General features: G+C 43.6%; 1 protein-coding gene across 1 annotated transcript in view; it reads right to left on the reverse strand.

Moving 5' to 3' along the window:
* Nucleotides 1-169: 169 nt before the first annotated feature.
* iqsec3a (IQ motif and Sec7 domain ArfGEF 3a) overlaps nt 170-18,328 on the reverse strand; it is a 34,905-nt gene continuing 16,746 nt past the window's right edge. The window contains exons 4-14 of the mRNA XM_085902375.1: nt 16,425-17,578; nt 12,811-12,972; nt 11,001-11,123; nt 7,760-7,926; nt 7,257-7,396; nt 4,652-4,777; nt 3,817-3,916; nt 3,584-3,742; nt 3,291-3,380; nt 2,625-2,668; nt 170-863 (exon numbers count right to left, since the gene is read on the reverse strand). Of these exons, the coding sequence (XP_085758501.1) occupies nt 378-863; nt 2,625-2,668; nt 3,291-3,380; nt 3,584-3,742; nt 3,817-3,916; nt 4,652-4,777; nt 7,257-7,396; nt 7,760-7,926; nt 11,001-11,123; nt 12,811-12,972; nt 16,425-17,578 (2,751 nt within the window). The 3' untranslated portion in view covers nt 170-377. The remainder of the gene's footprint in view (nt 864-2,624; nt 2,669-3,290; nt 3,381-3,583; nt 3,743-3,816; nt 3,917-4,651; nt 4,778-7,256; nt 7,397-7,759; nt 7,927-11,000; nt 11,124-12,810; nt 12,973-16,424; nt 17,579-18,328) is intronic.

Here is an 18,328-nt window from a genome sequence, read left to right on the forward strand (position 1 = left end):
CATCCATCCATCCATCCATCCATCCATCCATCCATCCATCCATCCATCCATCCATCCATCCATCATCCATCAATCATCCATCGCGAGTAGATTTTTAGAAGTCCTTCTTTTCCGCTTTGCTCATTTTTTTTTTGGCACAACAGTCGCAGGTGAGGATATTTTCTGCTCTTTGTCCATCCCAATTTTAGCTCGAGTTAAAAAGGTGGCTTTTGAAAATCGAATCAAATGTTATCCACACATGACATTGCTTCTTTTTTCAAATCTAAGCATATTTTCCTAAATATAATTAAATGTGATTTCTTTTTAAATAATTCTTCTGATGATATATTTTATGTACATTGTGTACTGTTAAATAAGCAGGGTTAATTAAATTCTATTTACACCATGCTCCGAGAGCCGCTAGGGGTCCGATGTAGGCTGAGGCGAGGGTCCGGGGGGATGTACTGATGCGGGTGGTTGTATGGTGGCGGCGGTGGAGGGAGAGGGGGTTGGTAGCCGTCTCCGCCGCCGCATTGCGAAGGGTCGGGCGAACGCAGAGGGGTGGACGTAGCCGACTGGCTCAGCTGGTAATGCTGGTAGTAGTGGTGCGGGTGGTAGTGGGGGTGCGGGTGGGTGGGCGCGTGGCTGAGGAAGGCCTCCATGCGGGCATGGCCGCCATTGTCCAACATGATGACCTTGACGATCTGCTGACACTGGATGAGCGCCTCGGGCCGCAGGTCGGCCACGCTGGCGGCGAGCTGGGGGCGTGGCCGCTGGGCCGGGGTGCCCGGGTGGACCGGCGGCTCCCCCCCGTGGTTAAGAAGGCCCGCGCTCTCGGGACTGCTGCTGAGCTGGTACGTCTGAAGCCTGTTGTGAATTGACACCTAGTTTAGAAAACAGCCAAGAGAACAGCATCAAATGTTATCAAGCTGGTTCCTCTGCTATGATCCGTCAAGCCCTCTTTATTCATTTTGGGGAAGGGGGGGTGAAAGTGGTGGTGATGTCATAACACAAACACGCACACAGGGGGGGGGGGGTTCTTGGTTTGGTCCTCCGTGGATGCTGGGAATTGTGCGTGAGGGGTGGTGGGGGGAAGCCGGGTGGTTCCAAAGGGGACACTGAGGGCACCTGTATCGCCCTTCCAAACCACTGTGTGGCGCTATGGGGAGGGGGGACATACTCGGGATTAGGTGGAGGGAACCAGAACGTGCGGTTGGTAGAAGAGGAGGGGAAGCACACAAGACGTCTAACAAGCAACAAGGCACGATGCACAAGTCATATTACAGCTACTCTTATTCTTTTCTCCTGTCTTTGTACTCCCAAGTAGGGGTTGAACCACTTCAGAAGTTTTAATATTGTTTTAGCCTTTTTATTTGTTTTAATATGCACTTAGAGCCGGTGAAAATGCAGCAGTTAACGAGTGTAAGATAAAAAAAAAAAGGTCACCAAGTATTGTGTCGTAAAGGACAATTTTCTACAATTTTTTTTAATAAAAAATCAGAAAGCTCACCGATGATATACCTGACAAAAACTAAATTTGTATTTTTTACGTTTGTCTTGTTTTGTATCCAAAAATAAATGATTGTTTGAATTGTGATTTCAATGATTACCAACACAATCGTTTTTTTTGTTTTTTGTTTTTTCAGAACGGAGCAGTGCCATTTTGCTTTATGTTGTAGTTTTATTTATTTATTATTTGTCAAATCATCGAACTATGGGTCCAACCCCTACTTTTTAGAACTAGTTTAAGAAGAAGAACACTATCGATATCCAATCCCTGAGTAGATGTTCTGATCATCCGATCATCTTCCAGTGCAAATGATTGTGAGCGACTGACACAACAGGCCAGAGGTAGATCCAAGACTGGATCTCCAAGCAGGTTTCTTGATGCTAATAGTTCAGTTTCCTTCCTTTGTTTTCCGCCACTGTGGAAAAAAAACACGAGCGGATTGTCCCTCTCATCAAATCGCGTTGTCATTGGCGAGCAGCTGTTTTCGTGACTTTGCACGACGGCTTCGTCCGATTGGCGGACGGATGAAAGGATGGGGACAGAAGAGCTGCACTCTGCACTGCGGCGGGCGACCGACTCCCACCGCTCCGCCTTCCGGATGAATGCGCTCTGACAACTAGCGTTTCATTCGCACCAGCCGCTGACATTCACCGCAGCCCGTGTGGCGGGACAAGAGGACAATCTCCCGCAATGAGAATCATTTTAGATCCTAAATGTAATTTAAATTATGGGGTTTGAATCAATGGCCCAAAAAAAAAATAAACTCAATATCTAATCAGGCCACTCAAGCCTGAGTTACATTCAATGTCAACTTGAAGCTGAGTGCGTGTCCTCTGGCTCCAGGGGACGCACCACCGCAGAGAAGCAGGAGGGAGAAAAGGTCATCCTGTAGCCGCAAAGCCTCCTGGGTAACGTAGTTGAAATGGCTTCTGTTTGCACGAGGTGCTTGCCCAAGATGAGTGGAAAAAGGGAATGCAAATGCATTTGGAGTTTTGTTTTTCACCTTCACCACTCCTGATGGTGATGGTGACTACCTCTTTTTTTTTTTTTTTTTTTAATCGATCCGCCTCACTACGCTAGCTCGAGCACTTACCTGTCGTTGGGGACGTACTTGGCCATGTTGTTAAGCACTCACCTCCACGGCGTTTTGTCCACTTCTGTCCTCAAGCTCCTGGTTTCCTGAAGCCACAGTGTTACAACATTCATTGAGCTGAGGTACACATTTTACATTGGAAAAATCACCCAACTAAAATCTCCTAGTGTTTCCAAAATGTTTTTTGTTTTTGGATAAAGTTCAGTAATATTCTATTTATTACCACTAATATTAGTTGCTTTTCATAAAACTCAAAGAATATATGCCTGTGAGTATTATTACATTGTCTTTCTACTTGTGTTGCTGCACGATTTGTTTTCAAGGGGGAGTTATAATGCCAACACATCGATGCTAGTTTTATTAGCACATTCATAACATTTTACCTTACGTGTTAGCATGAAGCTAACATACTTTTTTCTTTTAAAGGGGGAGTCAAGCTGAAAATGGTGTAAACAAGGTATTCTGGTTCATATTGTGTTTGTGGAATATGAATTAAGCATTATCCATCTCAGGGGGCAGCCATTTTGCTACTTGCTGTTGAGTGAAAATGACATCACAGTTGTGCAGAGGCTCAGGTTGCAAACGTCACATGACCAAAATTCTGAAAACAGTTTGAGACTAGCGGGGCCACATAGAACATATTATTGCAAAGAAAAAAAAATTCACTTAACTAAAATCAGTAGCATAGTCGAGCCTCAAATTATCTACCTGACGTGCCGGCGTGTTTTCCTCGCAGCTCCAGTTGCGTGCCGTTGTTGATAGGTTGCGTCTTCGCCCCCTGCTGCTTCTCCAGCTCCCCTGAAGTGAGCGAGCGAAAACGTAAGACACGCACCGCCGCCCTCATCATCGTCGCCATTATCACACGGGCGTCGACATGCACCTCCCACGCCGGGCGCTTCATCGCGGTAATGAAACGCCACGGTTGATACTAATTGCCCGTCGCCGCCAATCACGCTGACTTTATAATCTTGTTTTGGTTACAATTTTTCATAAAATCTTACACTCAATGCGTATCTGCTCCATTTCCGACACCTCGGCGATGGACTCCTTCAAATCTTCAACAAATTTGAGCAGCTCCTCAGCGCTTTGAGCGCAGAAGTTGAGCACCTGCTTCTTGTCGGAGCCGAATGGCGAAAGGATGGTGATGCCGTGTGGGTAGTCTGATGAAGAAAAATGGACAAATTGAAAATAAATTCCAATTACATGGGTCAAAAATGCGGAGACGGTGACGCACATTCATTTTCGAATAAGTGGAACTGCATGCCGAGAAGGCCCAGGGCTTTGCAGAACGTGTAGGCTGCTGAGCTCTTCTTCTTTGGACAAAGCTTTAATATCTGTGGACAGACACACACACACAAAAATAAATATATCTGTTTTATTTAATATAGAGAAAATTGATATTGATTCTTGTTGTAGGATCCAAAAATAACTTTGGCCAAATGTGGAACATTTTGATCTTTAGCAAGTGATGTCACTCCCATACATTTGCATATATTTTGTTTATCTTTTAACCAATGTCAATTTTGAAAACAATTTGGTCTCAGAATTAAAGCTTTGTTTGATAAAATGCAATCATTGTGACTTTGTGATGACATTTGTCCCACTTTTCAGATACGAGCGGCAAACGTCTCATGGGAATTCATCCCACTTGTAACTTTTCTGCCCGAAATGTGCCTTTTAACCTTTTTTTTTGTCCTCCAGCCATCAATTAAGCAGACACTACTTTTGTCGTCCCCTTTGTGTGAGATCAGCATTTTGCATAATGACGGCTGCTGAACGACTTTGAAACCATAACCCGCCATGTGACTCCTAATGAGAATAATAATCATGCCCGACACAAAGTCTTTGATTTGTGCCGTGGCCCGAGTCAAAATTCTTTTTTTTTTTTTACAGCCGCACCTTCCGGCTGCTCTGTGAGATGGATTTTTCCTGCTTGACTTTATTAGAAGCAACACATGCAGAGATGTCACAACAGTATAAGAAGCTTTAACGTGCGGGAAGGTTTAAACTGTCATTTGTCATGTGAAATCTGCCGGTGTGGGAACCAGACGTGTTTTTCTTAAAGTTACCACAATGAGATCGTTGAAGAGGAACACTTCTCGCTGGTGTGCCGCCTGCTTCTGAGCCTTATTGGCATCTGTCACCTCGAAAAGACGACTGCAGCACACCAGTCGTCTGTGAGGCACCGACAGCACCTGCAGGCACATTCGGGAAAAACTAATCACACCACTGTGGAGACTTAAAACTTTGCTGTAATAAAAAATAAAAAATAAACATATTGGCTAATTTCTGTCACTTGGCAGGATGGAAGCATTGTTGACATTTATTTTCTAGAGGGGAGGGCTAGGAGTCATTTCAGGGGAAAAATGTAATTAGCAGGATGAAGATGCGTGACACACAGTGACGAGGATCTGATTTATTTTTATCATTACAATAATAGCTCGGCCCATCTGTTTGTAAAAAAACACAAATAAAGCGGATGTAGGCTGCTAAGGAACAAAAGGACATACAGATAAACTTTTTGATAATAGTTTGGCCTTGGTGGAGGTGTGTTGGACCAAGTGAGCAATCTGGTTATAAATGATCTTTGAGGCGTTTCTATAGCAACACTTTGTCGGCGATACACTACAGCCTTGCAGGACCAAATTGGTCTGTCATCGAATCTTTTCAGAAACGATTATTTTTTGATTCATCACTTGATTAATTGAATAAAACGCTAAAACTTTAGATTGCATTAAAGCTTATTCACTAAAAATTTACTGTTGAGAAGATGAGATCTGAGGATTTGGGCAATTTTAACAATGCTCGAAACGATTACTTGATTATGTAATAGTTGCCAATTATTTCGATGATCAATTTGTTGTTGATTAATCAAATAATTCTGAATGCTTTGCTCGTGTCTGTATTATTATTATTTTGGAATTTAATCACCTAAATCACTTGACGCTAACATCGCTAACAGCATTGTAACTTCATACCAGCCAATTGTACAATTCAAAGAATGTTTGGTGACACTTGGGTGAAGATTCAAAAAGAGGATAGGAGGCGACTTCTTCTTTCTTGCTTCCTTCTTGCTGTAATCCGATCACGTTGATTGCGAGCCGCGTGGGTCCTGGCACAGCGCTCGATTAAAAGGGGTCATGTAAAGGTTTATCACAACAGAGGCTTGGCTGCACAAAATTGCCTTTGCCGAGTAGTCCAATCATATCCTTGGAATAAAAGGGAAGCAATGGAAGGGCTGTCACGAGCACAGCCGGGCTCCTATTTGTGATCGGATCTGAATATACGCCCGGCGTTTCCACTTTTCATTTTCCGCCAGCACCCCTGCGGATAATTTGCACAACCTTCTACTTGTCACTACGGGGGATCATGCACATTTCCCCGCTCGCCTCCTTTTTCATCTCAGCTCATGTCAGAAGAGCCATGTAATGACATCATTAGTATGAAACCCACGTCATATCCTGACAGTGTTATTATGAACTTACATGACCCCCTTGAGTTTGTCCTAAATAGACATAAAAGTATTTACATGGCGCTAAATATTTGAGATGCAGAGACTTTGCTATAATTAAGCCTTAAAATATTCATACCTACCAAACTTCCATTGTGGAGAAAGCCATTACAGTGAGGCACTGTTTAATACGTTTTAGACCAAATACGTGTAAATTCACATTAGAGCGAGACCATATCAGTCTTCCACACGCTTTGAACGCAAAACCTATTAGAGCATACTTTTAAAGTATTCCTCAGTGCTTCACTTAGTTCTTCTGATATTTGTCACCTCTGAAACTGACACACAGAAAATAAATAGCATTTAAATCAAAGCATATTACTTTGCATATGAGATTTTCCTCGCATGGATGCGGGTGAGCAAGGGTTATGTAAATAAACCTGATTGAGTAATCATAATAAAAAAAAAAAAAACTGCACAATGCAGTTCGTCCACAATCAACTTTCTTTCCCTCTTGCCTTTTGTGGAACCGACAGCTCCTTGTGGGCATGAGGAGTCACTTCCTGTCTCAACGATCCATCATTTGAGGCTCTGACTACGCGCCCTCTGTCATCCGATGGCTACCCATCCATCACTGACACAGTTGCGAAGGGAGGGGGGGGGGGGGTGCGTAAAAACACAGGAAGGGGCGGGGCGGTGAGGAAGATGGCGCCAATAGGACTTTCAATGTCATCGAGAAAGTCGATGGGAGATGAGCGACACTAACTTTTTCCTCCAAGTTGGATGTGAATAACAGGGAGGGTAAAGTTAACGATGTTGGATTGTAATTGATTTTGAAAGCGTACAGATAAATGTTTGGCTCTGAATAAAAAAAAAAAAAAAAAAAAAAAAGACCTTGCTGCATTGAGGACTTGCGGTATACCGAGAACACTTACACAAGAAACCCTCGGCACTTAATGACGGATGGAGCTGGCGTAACAAGTTGGATGTACTCATTGCCTTCTAATGGATAACAAATGTGCTCAGCTAACAGTACTTAAGATAGGTGTTAGCGATAAGGTCTTGAATAATGATCGGCTTGGCACAGAAAGTGCGTGAGTCTCGGCACTTGTGATAAATCGTCAACCGGCGCTTGACTAAGACACCGCCCGATGGTCCAAGAAATGAGGCCGAAAGCAAGACGGGGAGGCGGGGATAAGGACGGGGATTTTTTGTTTCCTCACCGTTTTCATGCCCACGATGGACTGCTCCACCTTGGAGACGTAAGTGACGTGGTCTTCGTTGGAGCGCAGTTCTCTCATCTGGATTCTCTCGTAGATGCCTACCACCATGTCGCGGGGGATGTCCGCACCGTCGTCCACGCCTGAGAAATAGGGGACAAACGTTGATAGATAGATGTTGCGATATTCACCGCTCACCTCTGAATTTTTTTTTTTTTTTTTTAAAAAGGGCCTTGGATTAAATTATGTCGGCCTCCAAACAGACAATCAATCCAAGTGTTCTCAAAAATGAGATTAACAAACGGTAGTGGACGGAGAGATGACAAAAAGAATTCCAAAAACAAGTAGGCCGGCTGGGACCTCGTGGTATATTTTCATTTGCCTAAAATGCCGGGATTGATTTTTCCCGCTTGATCTAATCGCCGCCCGCCGTCTGGATGAATTTACTAAAGTTGGCGCGCATCGACCTCCCGCGGGCCTGATCGATCGGCGTTTTTGTAGCGTACCTCGGAGGTTGCGTATGAAGTCCTCCAGCAGCATTTTCCGGTCCGGCTTGATATTGGGACTGTACATGTCGGTGTTGAGCAGGATGATGGCGAAAGCCAGGATGAAGATTGTGTCAGGGTTGTGGAACTGCTGCACCACGTCGGGGTTGCACATACAGTAGCGCTGACTGCAGGGAGGCATAAATATAGACAGACAACATTCATTAAAATAGGGACAAATATGGGTCTGGCGTTAAATAAACAAGCTGCAATAGCCATAAATAGCCCAAACAGTCAAGATACAGACTGGTTAATAGCTAGCCAGCGCTAACCTGAACTGAAAACAACAAACCTTTCACTCTTGTTTTCTGGCTCCCACGTCACTCACCAGGTTAGGCTCCGCCTTTTAAAGCCACACACACTTAAAATCACAGATATATGTAGTATGGAACATGAGGTGACCATAATTGGACAAGCACCATTTTTTTTCCTGGTTACTCAATTCATAAAATAGAAAATCCATAAAATGTGTACAATAAGTAGAAAAGAATCACGTCTCGCAGCATTCAACATACGTATAATATTTAAATATCGTGGAAGTGCATGAAAGCTAGTATGGATTTATTGCTTTAATTTGACTTCATGTGACACTAAAATTTTCCTCTCTGTGCCTTTAAAACCTATTTGTCCTACCGGGATGAACGCATCATGCATCACAGAGAACTCCGCTGGGTCCTTGGCTGTAGTTAAACATGCAGAAGCTTTTATGTACACTATGTGCACACTCAGAGAGCATAAATGCACAACACACAGGAGAACCACAACATTCTAACTCACGACCAAATATAGTCGACCAATAGTGTTTCATAAGAAAGGCCCCATCAGTTTAAAAAAATTGTGTCTGTGTGTGTGTGTGTGTGCACCCAATGGAGAGGGATTATTTCAAATCAAATGCATAAAGTATGAACACTCCCTGGCTCGAGGATGAATAATACAACAGTACAATGGTGTATGAGGAATCAGACAGCAAGTAAAGAAAGAAATGTGTGTGTATTGTACTGTAATAGTTCATTAGAGCAGTCATCTTTTGCACACTGGGCTTGTGGCGCAGTTTTACGGGCCTGTTGAGCTTATGTGAAAGCTCTACTGGACTTATTTGCTTGAATTGGTTTTCGATAAAAACACACATGCAGGAGCTAGGCTAGCAGTTTTTTTATGTGTTTTTTTTTATATTGAAACATTATTATTATTCCTTTATAATATTTATATCCCAATTATTGTATGATTTAAATTTTTAGTTTGATGAACAGCATTTGCCAGAGTTGAGGTTGTTGTTGTTAAAGGGCTCTAGAAATAAGGTTGAGTTTAAGTCTGCTAGATACTTGCTAACACAGAATAGAAAACACCATAGAAGGGGTAACGAAAAGTGTTGCAGTGTTATCTTTCTAGCAGTTGATATTTGAACACAAACGGTGGAGTAATCAAAAACTCAGGCATATATTCTTTATCTTCTGTGGAGAACGACGATTATTATTACAGTATTACTGCAAAATGTCCACTGAATTCCAACAGTTATTCGATTTTATATATAAAGTACAATATTGTAGAGTGCCAGTTTCCTTTTTAAAAACACATTACGCACATTGTTGATGTTTTTATTGGGAGGTTGGAACGGATTAATGGTGTTTCCATTCATGTCAGTGGGGTAAGATGATTTGAGATACAAGTTGTATGAGTTTCAAGTGTGGTTACAGAATAACTTTAACTTGTATCTCAAGGCACTACTGTATTTATTATACTGTTGAAACCGCAGCACGGCTAAGCCTATTTGGGATGCTACATTATGCAAATGCCCAGTGTAAACATTTGCAGCATGCACCATTTTGTTCATTCGTTTTGTCCACTGACGCAGCAAACAGTGAAGCTGCTGCTGCTTCCCATGCCAGCCACGATTTTCTTTGGGGGGGGGGATGCGTCGCTGTCCCCCCCCCCTCCCTGCTTGTTTTTGGAGATGCTTCTGATCTCAGCAGGGGAGGTAAGAGAGGGGATTGGGTGTGGGGAGGGGTACATGAAACGCCAGTGGACGTTACGCAACGCTGGTTATTTATAAATCCTCTACCCTCTTTTGTTTTCATGCCCTTTTCAATCCTTGCCACCCCCCTCAGGTTTGTTCTGCTCTCACGCCTTTTGCTCTAACACGCAGATGCCCAAGCATTGCCGGTGCCATGGTCTCTTGAGCCACACATTTTGTTTACCTCCTTGTCGTCCACCTCAGGCAACTGTGACAGGTGGCCGTTCAACTCAGAGATGCCAGACAGCGTCAACTCGTGTTTATTTTCAACTGTGATGAGGACCGAAAGAAAGATCCAACACACATTTGCAAGTCTCATGTTGGAGCTTCTCGAAAATGCAAAATATATATATTCTTTTTCATTTCTTGAATTTTTTTTTTTTAAATAAATGTATAAAAATAATAAGCTGATATTAAACCGGTTAACCCATTAAAAACTGTTTTTATCTTTTTCTTTTTTTTTACCCCAAAAATTAGTGTATTAAAGAATCATGTCATATTTTTTTCATCAGACATTACATTTTACATTAGTTGATTACTTGGAATGGACTTTACTGTAGCTGTAACAAATTGGTAATAAATATTGAGCACGCTATAAAAACAGTTGGGTCTCTAATAACCAGATCTGTGTCAAAAAGGGACCGACCCAAAAAGTTGGGTCGAATAAATAACCCACAAAGTAACCCCAAAAATTGCGTGGTCATGATAAAACAAACCCCCCAAAATTGTATTTTTTTCCAACACTGGAAATTGGGCGTTTTTTGTAGTTAAATCATTTATCTACATTTTTGGGGGGTTAAAAAGGACTATATAACGCCGAAACTATATTGGGAGTATACACACAAAATCCCGTATCCCACTGAGCTGCAAAGGTTTGCGAAAAAAAGCGCTCAGTGGCTTTTCGCTAGAGTTTGTTCAAGGTCAAATAGATGTTAGCCAGATGTTTTCAAATTTGAACGAACCCTGATAAAAACCAACAAAAATCATCATTTGCTATCTTCGCAAACCACCGCTGTTCAATTGGATATTGCTTAACTATTTTTGGAGAGTGAATCATATGAAACACAATAAATAAATAATATCATAACAATAAAATATTTTTAAAAATAATTAATCATACGGGTAAGACATAAAACAATCACATCCTAGCAATAGAACAATAAAAAAATATGCAAATTGCTCGCTAATTACCTAAAAGCCTCAATGAGACGTTCCACCTTCTGGGCTTCTCCCTGGACACGAATGTGGGCCTGGAATTTCCTCAGCGCGTCATCCAGCTCCATCCCCGAGAAATCCATCTCATCCACGACGCAACTGTTGAGGTAACGTAATAATTATGCGTGAGTGCGATGGGATCGATGAGCCCGGGGGGATGCGGACTGGAGATAAGAGTTCTCTCAAATTTAACACGCCGCACATTCGCAAGGAGGAATGTGCGTAAGGGATGAGGAGGATAAAGATGCAGCTGGCAAACATACGTGCAAATCTCCTCGAGCGGAAAATCCTCCTTACACCTGACAAGTAAATCTTAATTACCTTAATTAACAAAACGAAAAAAAAAAGAAAAGTTAGTGACATGAGTTCACTGGAAGCTGGATACAAAATGGTTCAGGCCAAATGAGGTTTGGAAGTTTTAATGGACTTTCAAACTCATTTCTTTCTTGTGCTTTATTAAGACATGGGTTTTTAATTATTTTGATGTAATTGTATACATTTTTTATGTTTAGTTTGCTGTATCTATACGTGTAAATTAGGGAGGGACCCAATTAATTTGAAAGATTTTTCAATATTTAGTTTGAAATATTTCCATATGAAGTCAACATGCAGCTAATATTGTGACTTTGTGATTCGTCTTGACGGCTCCTCGTGACAGCGCCGACTCCTGTCACTCCTCGTTTACGTAACACCAGATGAGATGCTCTACAGCTGCCCCGCCTCCCACACCCGCATAACTCGAACATGCCGCTACATACAGTATACAACCTCGGCAGCTGTCGAGCCTTAAAAACGTACGTTTTACGAAAGCTGGCAGTCGGACAGACAACGGCACGGCGACGCATAAAAAGCAACACGGCGCCAGATGGAAACGTATTGTGAGCTGAGAATAAATCCACAACTGCGGGGTTGGAACCAGACAAGAATCTTACAGCTCGACATCCATCAATGGGACGAGTCCTGGGGGTCAAATCCATGACCACAATTTGGCTTAATTGACTTAGTGACGTTTTAATGCGCATAGTTTATGCTTAAGGAAACGTGCGGAGAATGATGCATTGCTGACACGCCGCAGGGGACACATTAGAGGTCAAACCAACTCTTGCTGGACATAGCATTAAGTAGACCTCCACCCAGCTTACATTAAAACGTATTATCTACAGCTGTCAACATTAATGGATTCAATCAACAAATAATCGATTATCAAATGAATCGATAACTATTTCAATAATCGAGTAATTGTTTGTAGCCATTTTTTATCTTAAAACTGTGAATATGTATTAGTTTGTATAGTAATTCCTGAAATTGACTGATTATCTTTTGTGTTTAATCAAATCAGAATATCTGCAAGGTGTTTTTCATTTGGGGAGAAAGAAAAATCACTGCACCAACAAAATCATTTAAAAAGAATACAACATAAATCCCTCTAATGTGATATTGTTTGTTTTTTAATTATTACATAATACCAATTAAACAGTAAATGGGAAAAGGGTTTTGAAATATCTTGCAAAATAAAATTTTATCCGATTTTTCAATTAATCGATGGAATAATCTATTCGAAAAATATTCAATAGTGACAGCCCCTGCCCTTGTCTGTGACTTTACTAATATTAAAAAGTGTTCTCAGTAAAAGACAGTGAAGGAGGCTCCTCAAAATGAATTGATGTATCACCATGTCAAAGCAACCATTACCACGATGTGAAAATGAGCAAGCAACTCCAATAAAAAGCGGTCATTTAAATGCAAATGTTTGCTTGCATGAGATTTACATCCCCGAGGCACTTACTCGAGGACATCCCTGTTGAAGGGCTTCTTGCTGTTGCCCAGGAACTCGCCAATCATCTGCCGACTCAGCCCTTTCCTCTGCAGCAGGAAGTGGGCCACGCCGATGGGCGTGTCCGGGATGAAGCCACGCGAGATCAGGAACTGGAGGCCTTTGTCGGGGTTACTGAGAAAAATGGCGGTAGAAGCTTTTAGAACATAGCCTAGCATAAAAAGAACTTTTCCTCAAACATGTCAGGAAGTAGGTTGTACATATATTTGGGCAGTGATTCTCAAAACGAATGTAGTACGAATTAGCATTAGCTACAAGCCACGAGAGTGAAAACCAAGCTTTGACTTTTCGACATTGTTATTCCAGATAAGTCAAATGGTTAAAATTCCCAGTGTCCACTCTATTTCGAATGCTATTAGACATACGCGGAGGAGAGATGCTCCAGGGAGGCTAGCATGTGAATGCCATCCCCCTCCCTCTGTGTTCTCTTTTTAAGTAACAGCACGCCTGTCCAGGCTAATGGGTTTAGCTAGGTGAGGAAAGATGGTCGGGCGGGATAAAGGGCATGGGGGGAGGTTGTTAGGAGCACCAGACAGAGCAGATGTGAGCAAATAGCGGGATGATCTAGTCGTCAGTTCCCAGCTTTGAAAGCATCTGCTCGCCCACTCTGCTGACGGCTGACATGTCGGCGAGCGAATTTGGCTGATTACTTGATGTTTTCCCAACACGTGCGCAGATCCTACACGCTGAATGTCATTTGCCACGGCAAACAGACGAGGGGGTGGCAAATTTGAGACGAAGCGAAGATGAGTGGCGGAATGAGGGAGAGACCATTTTTGGGCAAAGTGATGATCGATATTGTGATTGTTGAATCACGCTGTGAGCTGTTTGGAACGGTGGGCTCATTTAGCTGGTCGATTCAATTGTTTTCCAGCATCACTTTTTGCCTCGGTAAAAAACAAAACTTTAAAGCGACTTCTGTAGTTTTTTTTACACAATTCCTGTGTGAACATCCAAAAGAGCGTGACGAGGGTCACCGTTGTTTGGTGAGAAAAGTCGCTTTCCGCCGCTTACCATCTGGATGGGAACAGGATGTTGATGTTTGCGAGCATGTATACACACACGCACGCTTGTGCGAAACAATTACAATTTGCTCTCCCCTTTTGCTGACTATGATATTAATTAGCATTGATTCACATGGTTTCAATCTACAGAACTGTGCTTTACATTTACTGCTGTGCTGTGTTAGAAGAAAGCACACAGGAGGCCTCTGCAACAAATTGTATTATCATTTATCTGATGGTGATTCATCACAATGATTTTCCTGACTTTATCGTTGCCCACTCAGATGTTGAATCAGCGCAGCTTGAGTGGGGGTGAAAGGGCAATTAATGTAACAGTAAATATTACCCCAACGTCAGCCTCCTACTACTTTTTCTGCCTTCGTACCGTTTTGTTTGCCTCCATCTCATACATGTTAAACTTTATCCTGGCTTTGAAACAGAAAGCAAGATCCGAGTAACAAAATTGGAATTGATTGATGAGCTAACATGCTAACAGTCACGTATGCTAACACAAGAAAATATCGGACCGCACAAATGTCTTCAGTGAGCAGAAGAATTATAATATAGGACCCCTAATGACATTTTTTTATTCAAAGAATGCTAACCTGCTAGCTATATAGCTGATTTTCTCACCAACAATCTTTAACTTGCGCTAGTTAAGATTTTGGGGCAAATCTCAACGTCTGAAACATCACAATAATTTGGACCCGTTGACCACTCAAAATTTAGATTCTCTATCGTCGTTGAAAGACTTTACATCATGCCCGATAGTCGGGTAGCATTCCTAGTGAGACTTGACCAAATGCTAACATGCTAACAGTCACTGAGAATGCATAAAAGCGATCTGAACAATTTGATTGACAACCGCTGATGAGCTTTCATTGGCTTGCGTTGCCGAAGAAGCGACGAGTTTAACCCGAAGCCTTTTCAAGATAGACCCCCCCCCTTGGTTGCCGTTATTACAGTGTGGTGGAACCAAATAACCCGGCGCTTGCTTTGCCTCTTGTTTTTACTGTCCCAACACGCACCTCCCACACAGCCAATTGATTAAAAGTGTGCTTATCATGAAACTGCAAACAAACTCTCCATCACTTTATTCCCCTTAAACCACACAGCACGTTATTCATAACACATCCAAAATGTGTACACGTCTCCATGACCTTTTTAAAATGCGTCCAATAGATTCAGAGGACATAAACCAGCTGTCAATCAAACAGCTTTTCCTGATCTTATCTGTATTTAAATGCAATTAAAATGGCTCCGCCCCAGTGAAGTGTTACACTGTTAATATTTGAGGAAAGCTATTTTGTTAAAAATGGACACCTGAATTGTTTGGCCCCTCTTCCCCCTGACTAGTACTTTAATATTCCAAAGTGTGTAAACTCCTAACTATTTATGACACTCCTCCTGTCTCCTACTGCAACTCTTGTTCCAAGCGTCACGCTCGCAAAGCACAAGTTAATCGGCTTTACGGTCGCATTTTTATTGCCTCTTCCAGATTTGCGTGAGGAGCCTTAATTGGGCCAATATCGCTGTGAAATCTTGTAGTTGCTCCCGGGGGATCCATCTCGACAAGGAGCTTTGACAGACATGTTGCCGTGACAACGCAAGAACCCAAGATGGGGATGTTTTGCGGCATTTTGAGCAAGAGGTGATGTCACGTGTTGCCAAAGGAGTGTCAAATTACATTGTGAATCACACGGCGAAGGCGTTTACGTTTTATTTAATCCGATTAGATTTTTCGAGACAGCTAATCTGACTAACATTAGATACACCCACATATCATAATGGGGTCACATTCAGCAACTGTCAAATTTGGTCTTTACAAATATAATAAGGCAAAACAAAAACAAAATTTAGTAACAATTTTCGGAATGGGAAAGACTGCGCTGGATTGGAAACTAGTTAGTTAGTTGCCTGTGTAAATCAACAGTACATCTAATTTATCCCATCATAAGAATAATTTTAACCACTTTTGATTTTAATAAGGTATCCAAAACATTCTTTACTACAGTAAAATTACAGGGTGTACCTAATAAAGTGTCCCGTGCAGTGCAAACTTTACAGCCTCCAAACCGACGGAGCGTGACACGTTTCAGGCGGGCTTCACCGCGTTCAGCTCCCGTGCACTCCTGTCGCCATGGCAACACCCCCAGGTCTATCGTCGGCATGCGAGAACCACTTCGTTCTTGTGTGTCACGAGTCTTAACGTCCAACTGCCTGCTGCCGTTTTTTCCCCCTTTTAGTCGCAGATGTGAAGACGGAATGGACAGCAGAGACTTTAAGAGACTTCTAAGAAAGATTGCATGACCCCAATCCGCGCCATGTTCCCATCAAAGGCTTGAGCTCTTTACGAAGGGGGATAGCTCTTTAACTAAGAATCGTTGAGAAGTGGTTACCAGGGGAAGAAGAAGTACTCACACTCTGCACTTAAGTAGAAATGACTACTGTCACTTTTTTTTTTGCCCTTATTGACACCCAAATCTCAACGCATCAATTGAGATCTCAATCACAGATTTTGTTTTTAACCTGGAAAATTAATATATCGTGGCGGTTACTCACACATTGAAGAGGTTGAGGCCGATACGGTAGAGGCGTTTCCGCATGACGTCAGTGGACAGCGTGGGGGATTTGCAGCTGGCAGGGTTCTCGCAGTGGTAGCGCGGCAGGCTGAGGATCATGGCCTGCAGAGCTTCCTTGGAGGAGGCCTCCGATGTGGAGCGCGCCTCGGTGGACGCGCTGCTGCTGCTCATCTGCTCCGAGCTGTCGGCTGTTTCCGAGCTGCTCCGATTGACCCCTAGCTCAGACACGGGCGTGGGAGGTTTAGGGGGCTCCGGCGGCGGCGCCACCACCACCACGGACTCTTCCTGGGGAAACGCTTTATCGAGAGGGCTTGTGGGTGGTAGGTCCTCGCTGCCGAGCTCTTCCTCACTGGGAGGGGGAGCGGGGAACTCTATATCTTGATCACATAAGTCTATTTCTGGGAGAGGTGGGTTTTCTTGAGGGGGTGGAGGGGGATCTATGGGCTCAGCTGATGGGGGAGCGGGTGGTTCTTCAGGTGGGACGGCCTGAGGAGTGAAGTTCGTTGTGATGGATGCAGCTCCCTCTTGCTGGGCGCAGCTGCCTAGCGTGACGGACTCCATGACGGAAGACGATACGCGGATGTTTTGGCAGTCGATCTGGACCGTCACATCCCGGAAGGCCATCATGAGCTTGCTGGCGCTTTTGGACAGGTCGCCGGGGTCCAGGGGAGCTTGATGAATGGCCGACTCACCAACGCCGCACATCTCTCCTCCACCTACTGCTGAACCGAACTGATAAGCGCCGCCTTCTTGCAGCGAGCACATGGTCTTCAGGCTCCAGTTGCTGAGCGCATCGTCTATGGACTTAGCCAGGGACTGGACTTGCTCAGTGAAGGAGTCCTCAAGGTCTGTCAAGCTTCCACCCACTGTGGCAGGCAGTGACGGTGACCTCACCAGAGGGATGCCCGCTAAATTACAGCCTTCTGCCAGGGCCCGTTCAGCCGAGAACCCCTCAGTGTTCTGCACGCGCACCTTGCGAAGAGAGATGCGGCGCGGCAGGCGACTCTCCAGGAGGGAATTGCGGATCTTCTCAAAGTTCTTGCTGAGCTGGTACTGGCGGAAGGCGGTCTGGATCTTGCAAGCGGCGCGGCGGGAAATGAGGTGGCCGCCGTATTTGTGCTCTAGCATTTCGATCTGGAAATAAGGATAGAGATATCAATGAATGACATTTGGAAAGTAAAAGAAGAAAACAATCCTTTATTGCTCCAAGCTGTCATGATGTCCTGTAACCGAGCCCAAATGGGGACAGTGAACATAAACTGTTGATGCTATCGACCTTGGTGGTGCATTAAAGATGAATATCAAGAAAGAAAAGGGTCAGACTGAAAGGAACTGAGCAGTAAAAAGGAAGGACATCCTGGGAATCCAGACATAAATGGGGAAATCGCGAGGTCATAAATCCACAGAGTTGGAGTGATCCGCACCAAAGGTCTGCTTGGACCTCATGAAAAACTCACCCGTGCGGCCAACTCACAGCACTTGAACAAAGCGCTCATTTTCTCTGCAAACACAACTCATAATCTCCGCCAACTCCGCAGAGAGGTTCTTTAAACCGTCTGAAAGCGAACGCGCCGTTAATCTCGCCTGTGAAAGATGGCTAAAAGTCTGTGGGAAACTGATAGACGCCATGTAGCCGTCGCCGTTGTCTGGCGGACGCTCAAAGACTTGATGAAACCCCCGCGCTTAGTCGGAACAATCAAGGCACGTGTATCTCTGGAAACACCCAAGTGCGAGCTCTTATCTTTGTGCGCCGCACATCTTTTCAACACAACCCTGCCCTCGTTCAGACTTAATGGACGATTATACTTCTGTTGCTTCTCTCAACCTCATTAAAGCTACAAGTGGAGGATGCTTTGGTATGCGGAGATAACTGAGAATACCCTA

The sequence above is a fragment of the Syngnathus leptorhynchus genome, chromosome 21 (genome assembly GCF_054491065.1).
Source record: "Syngnathus leptorhynchus isolate UIUO chromosome 21, UIUO_Slep, whole genome shotgun sequence".
Lineage (NCBI taxonomy): Eukaryota > Metazoa > Chordata > Actinopteri > Syngnathiformes > Syngnathidae > Syngnathus > Syngnathus leptorhynchus.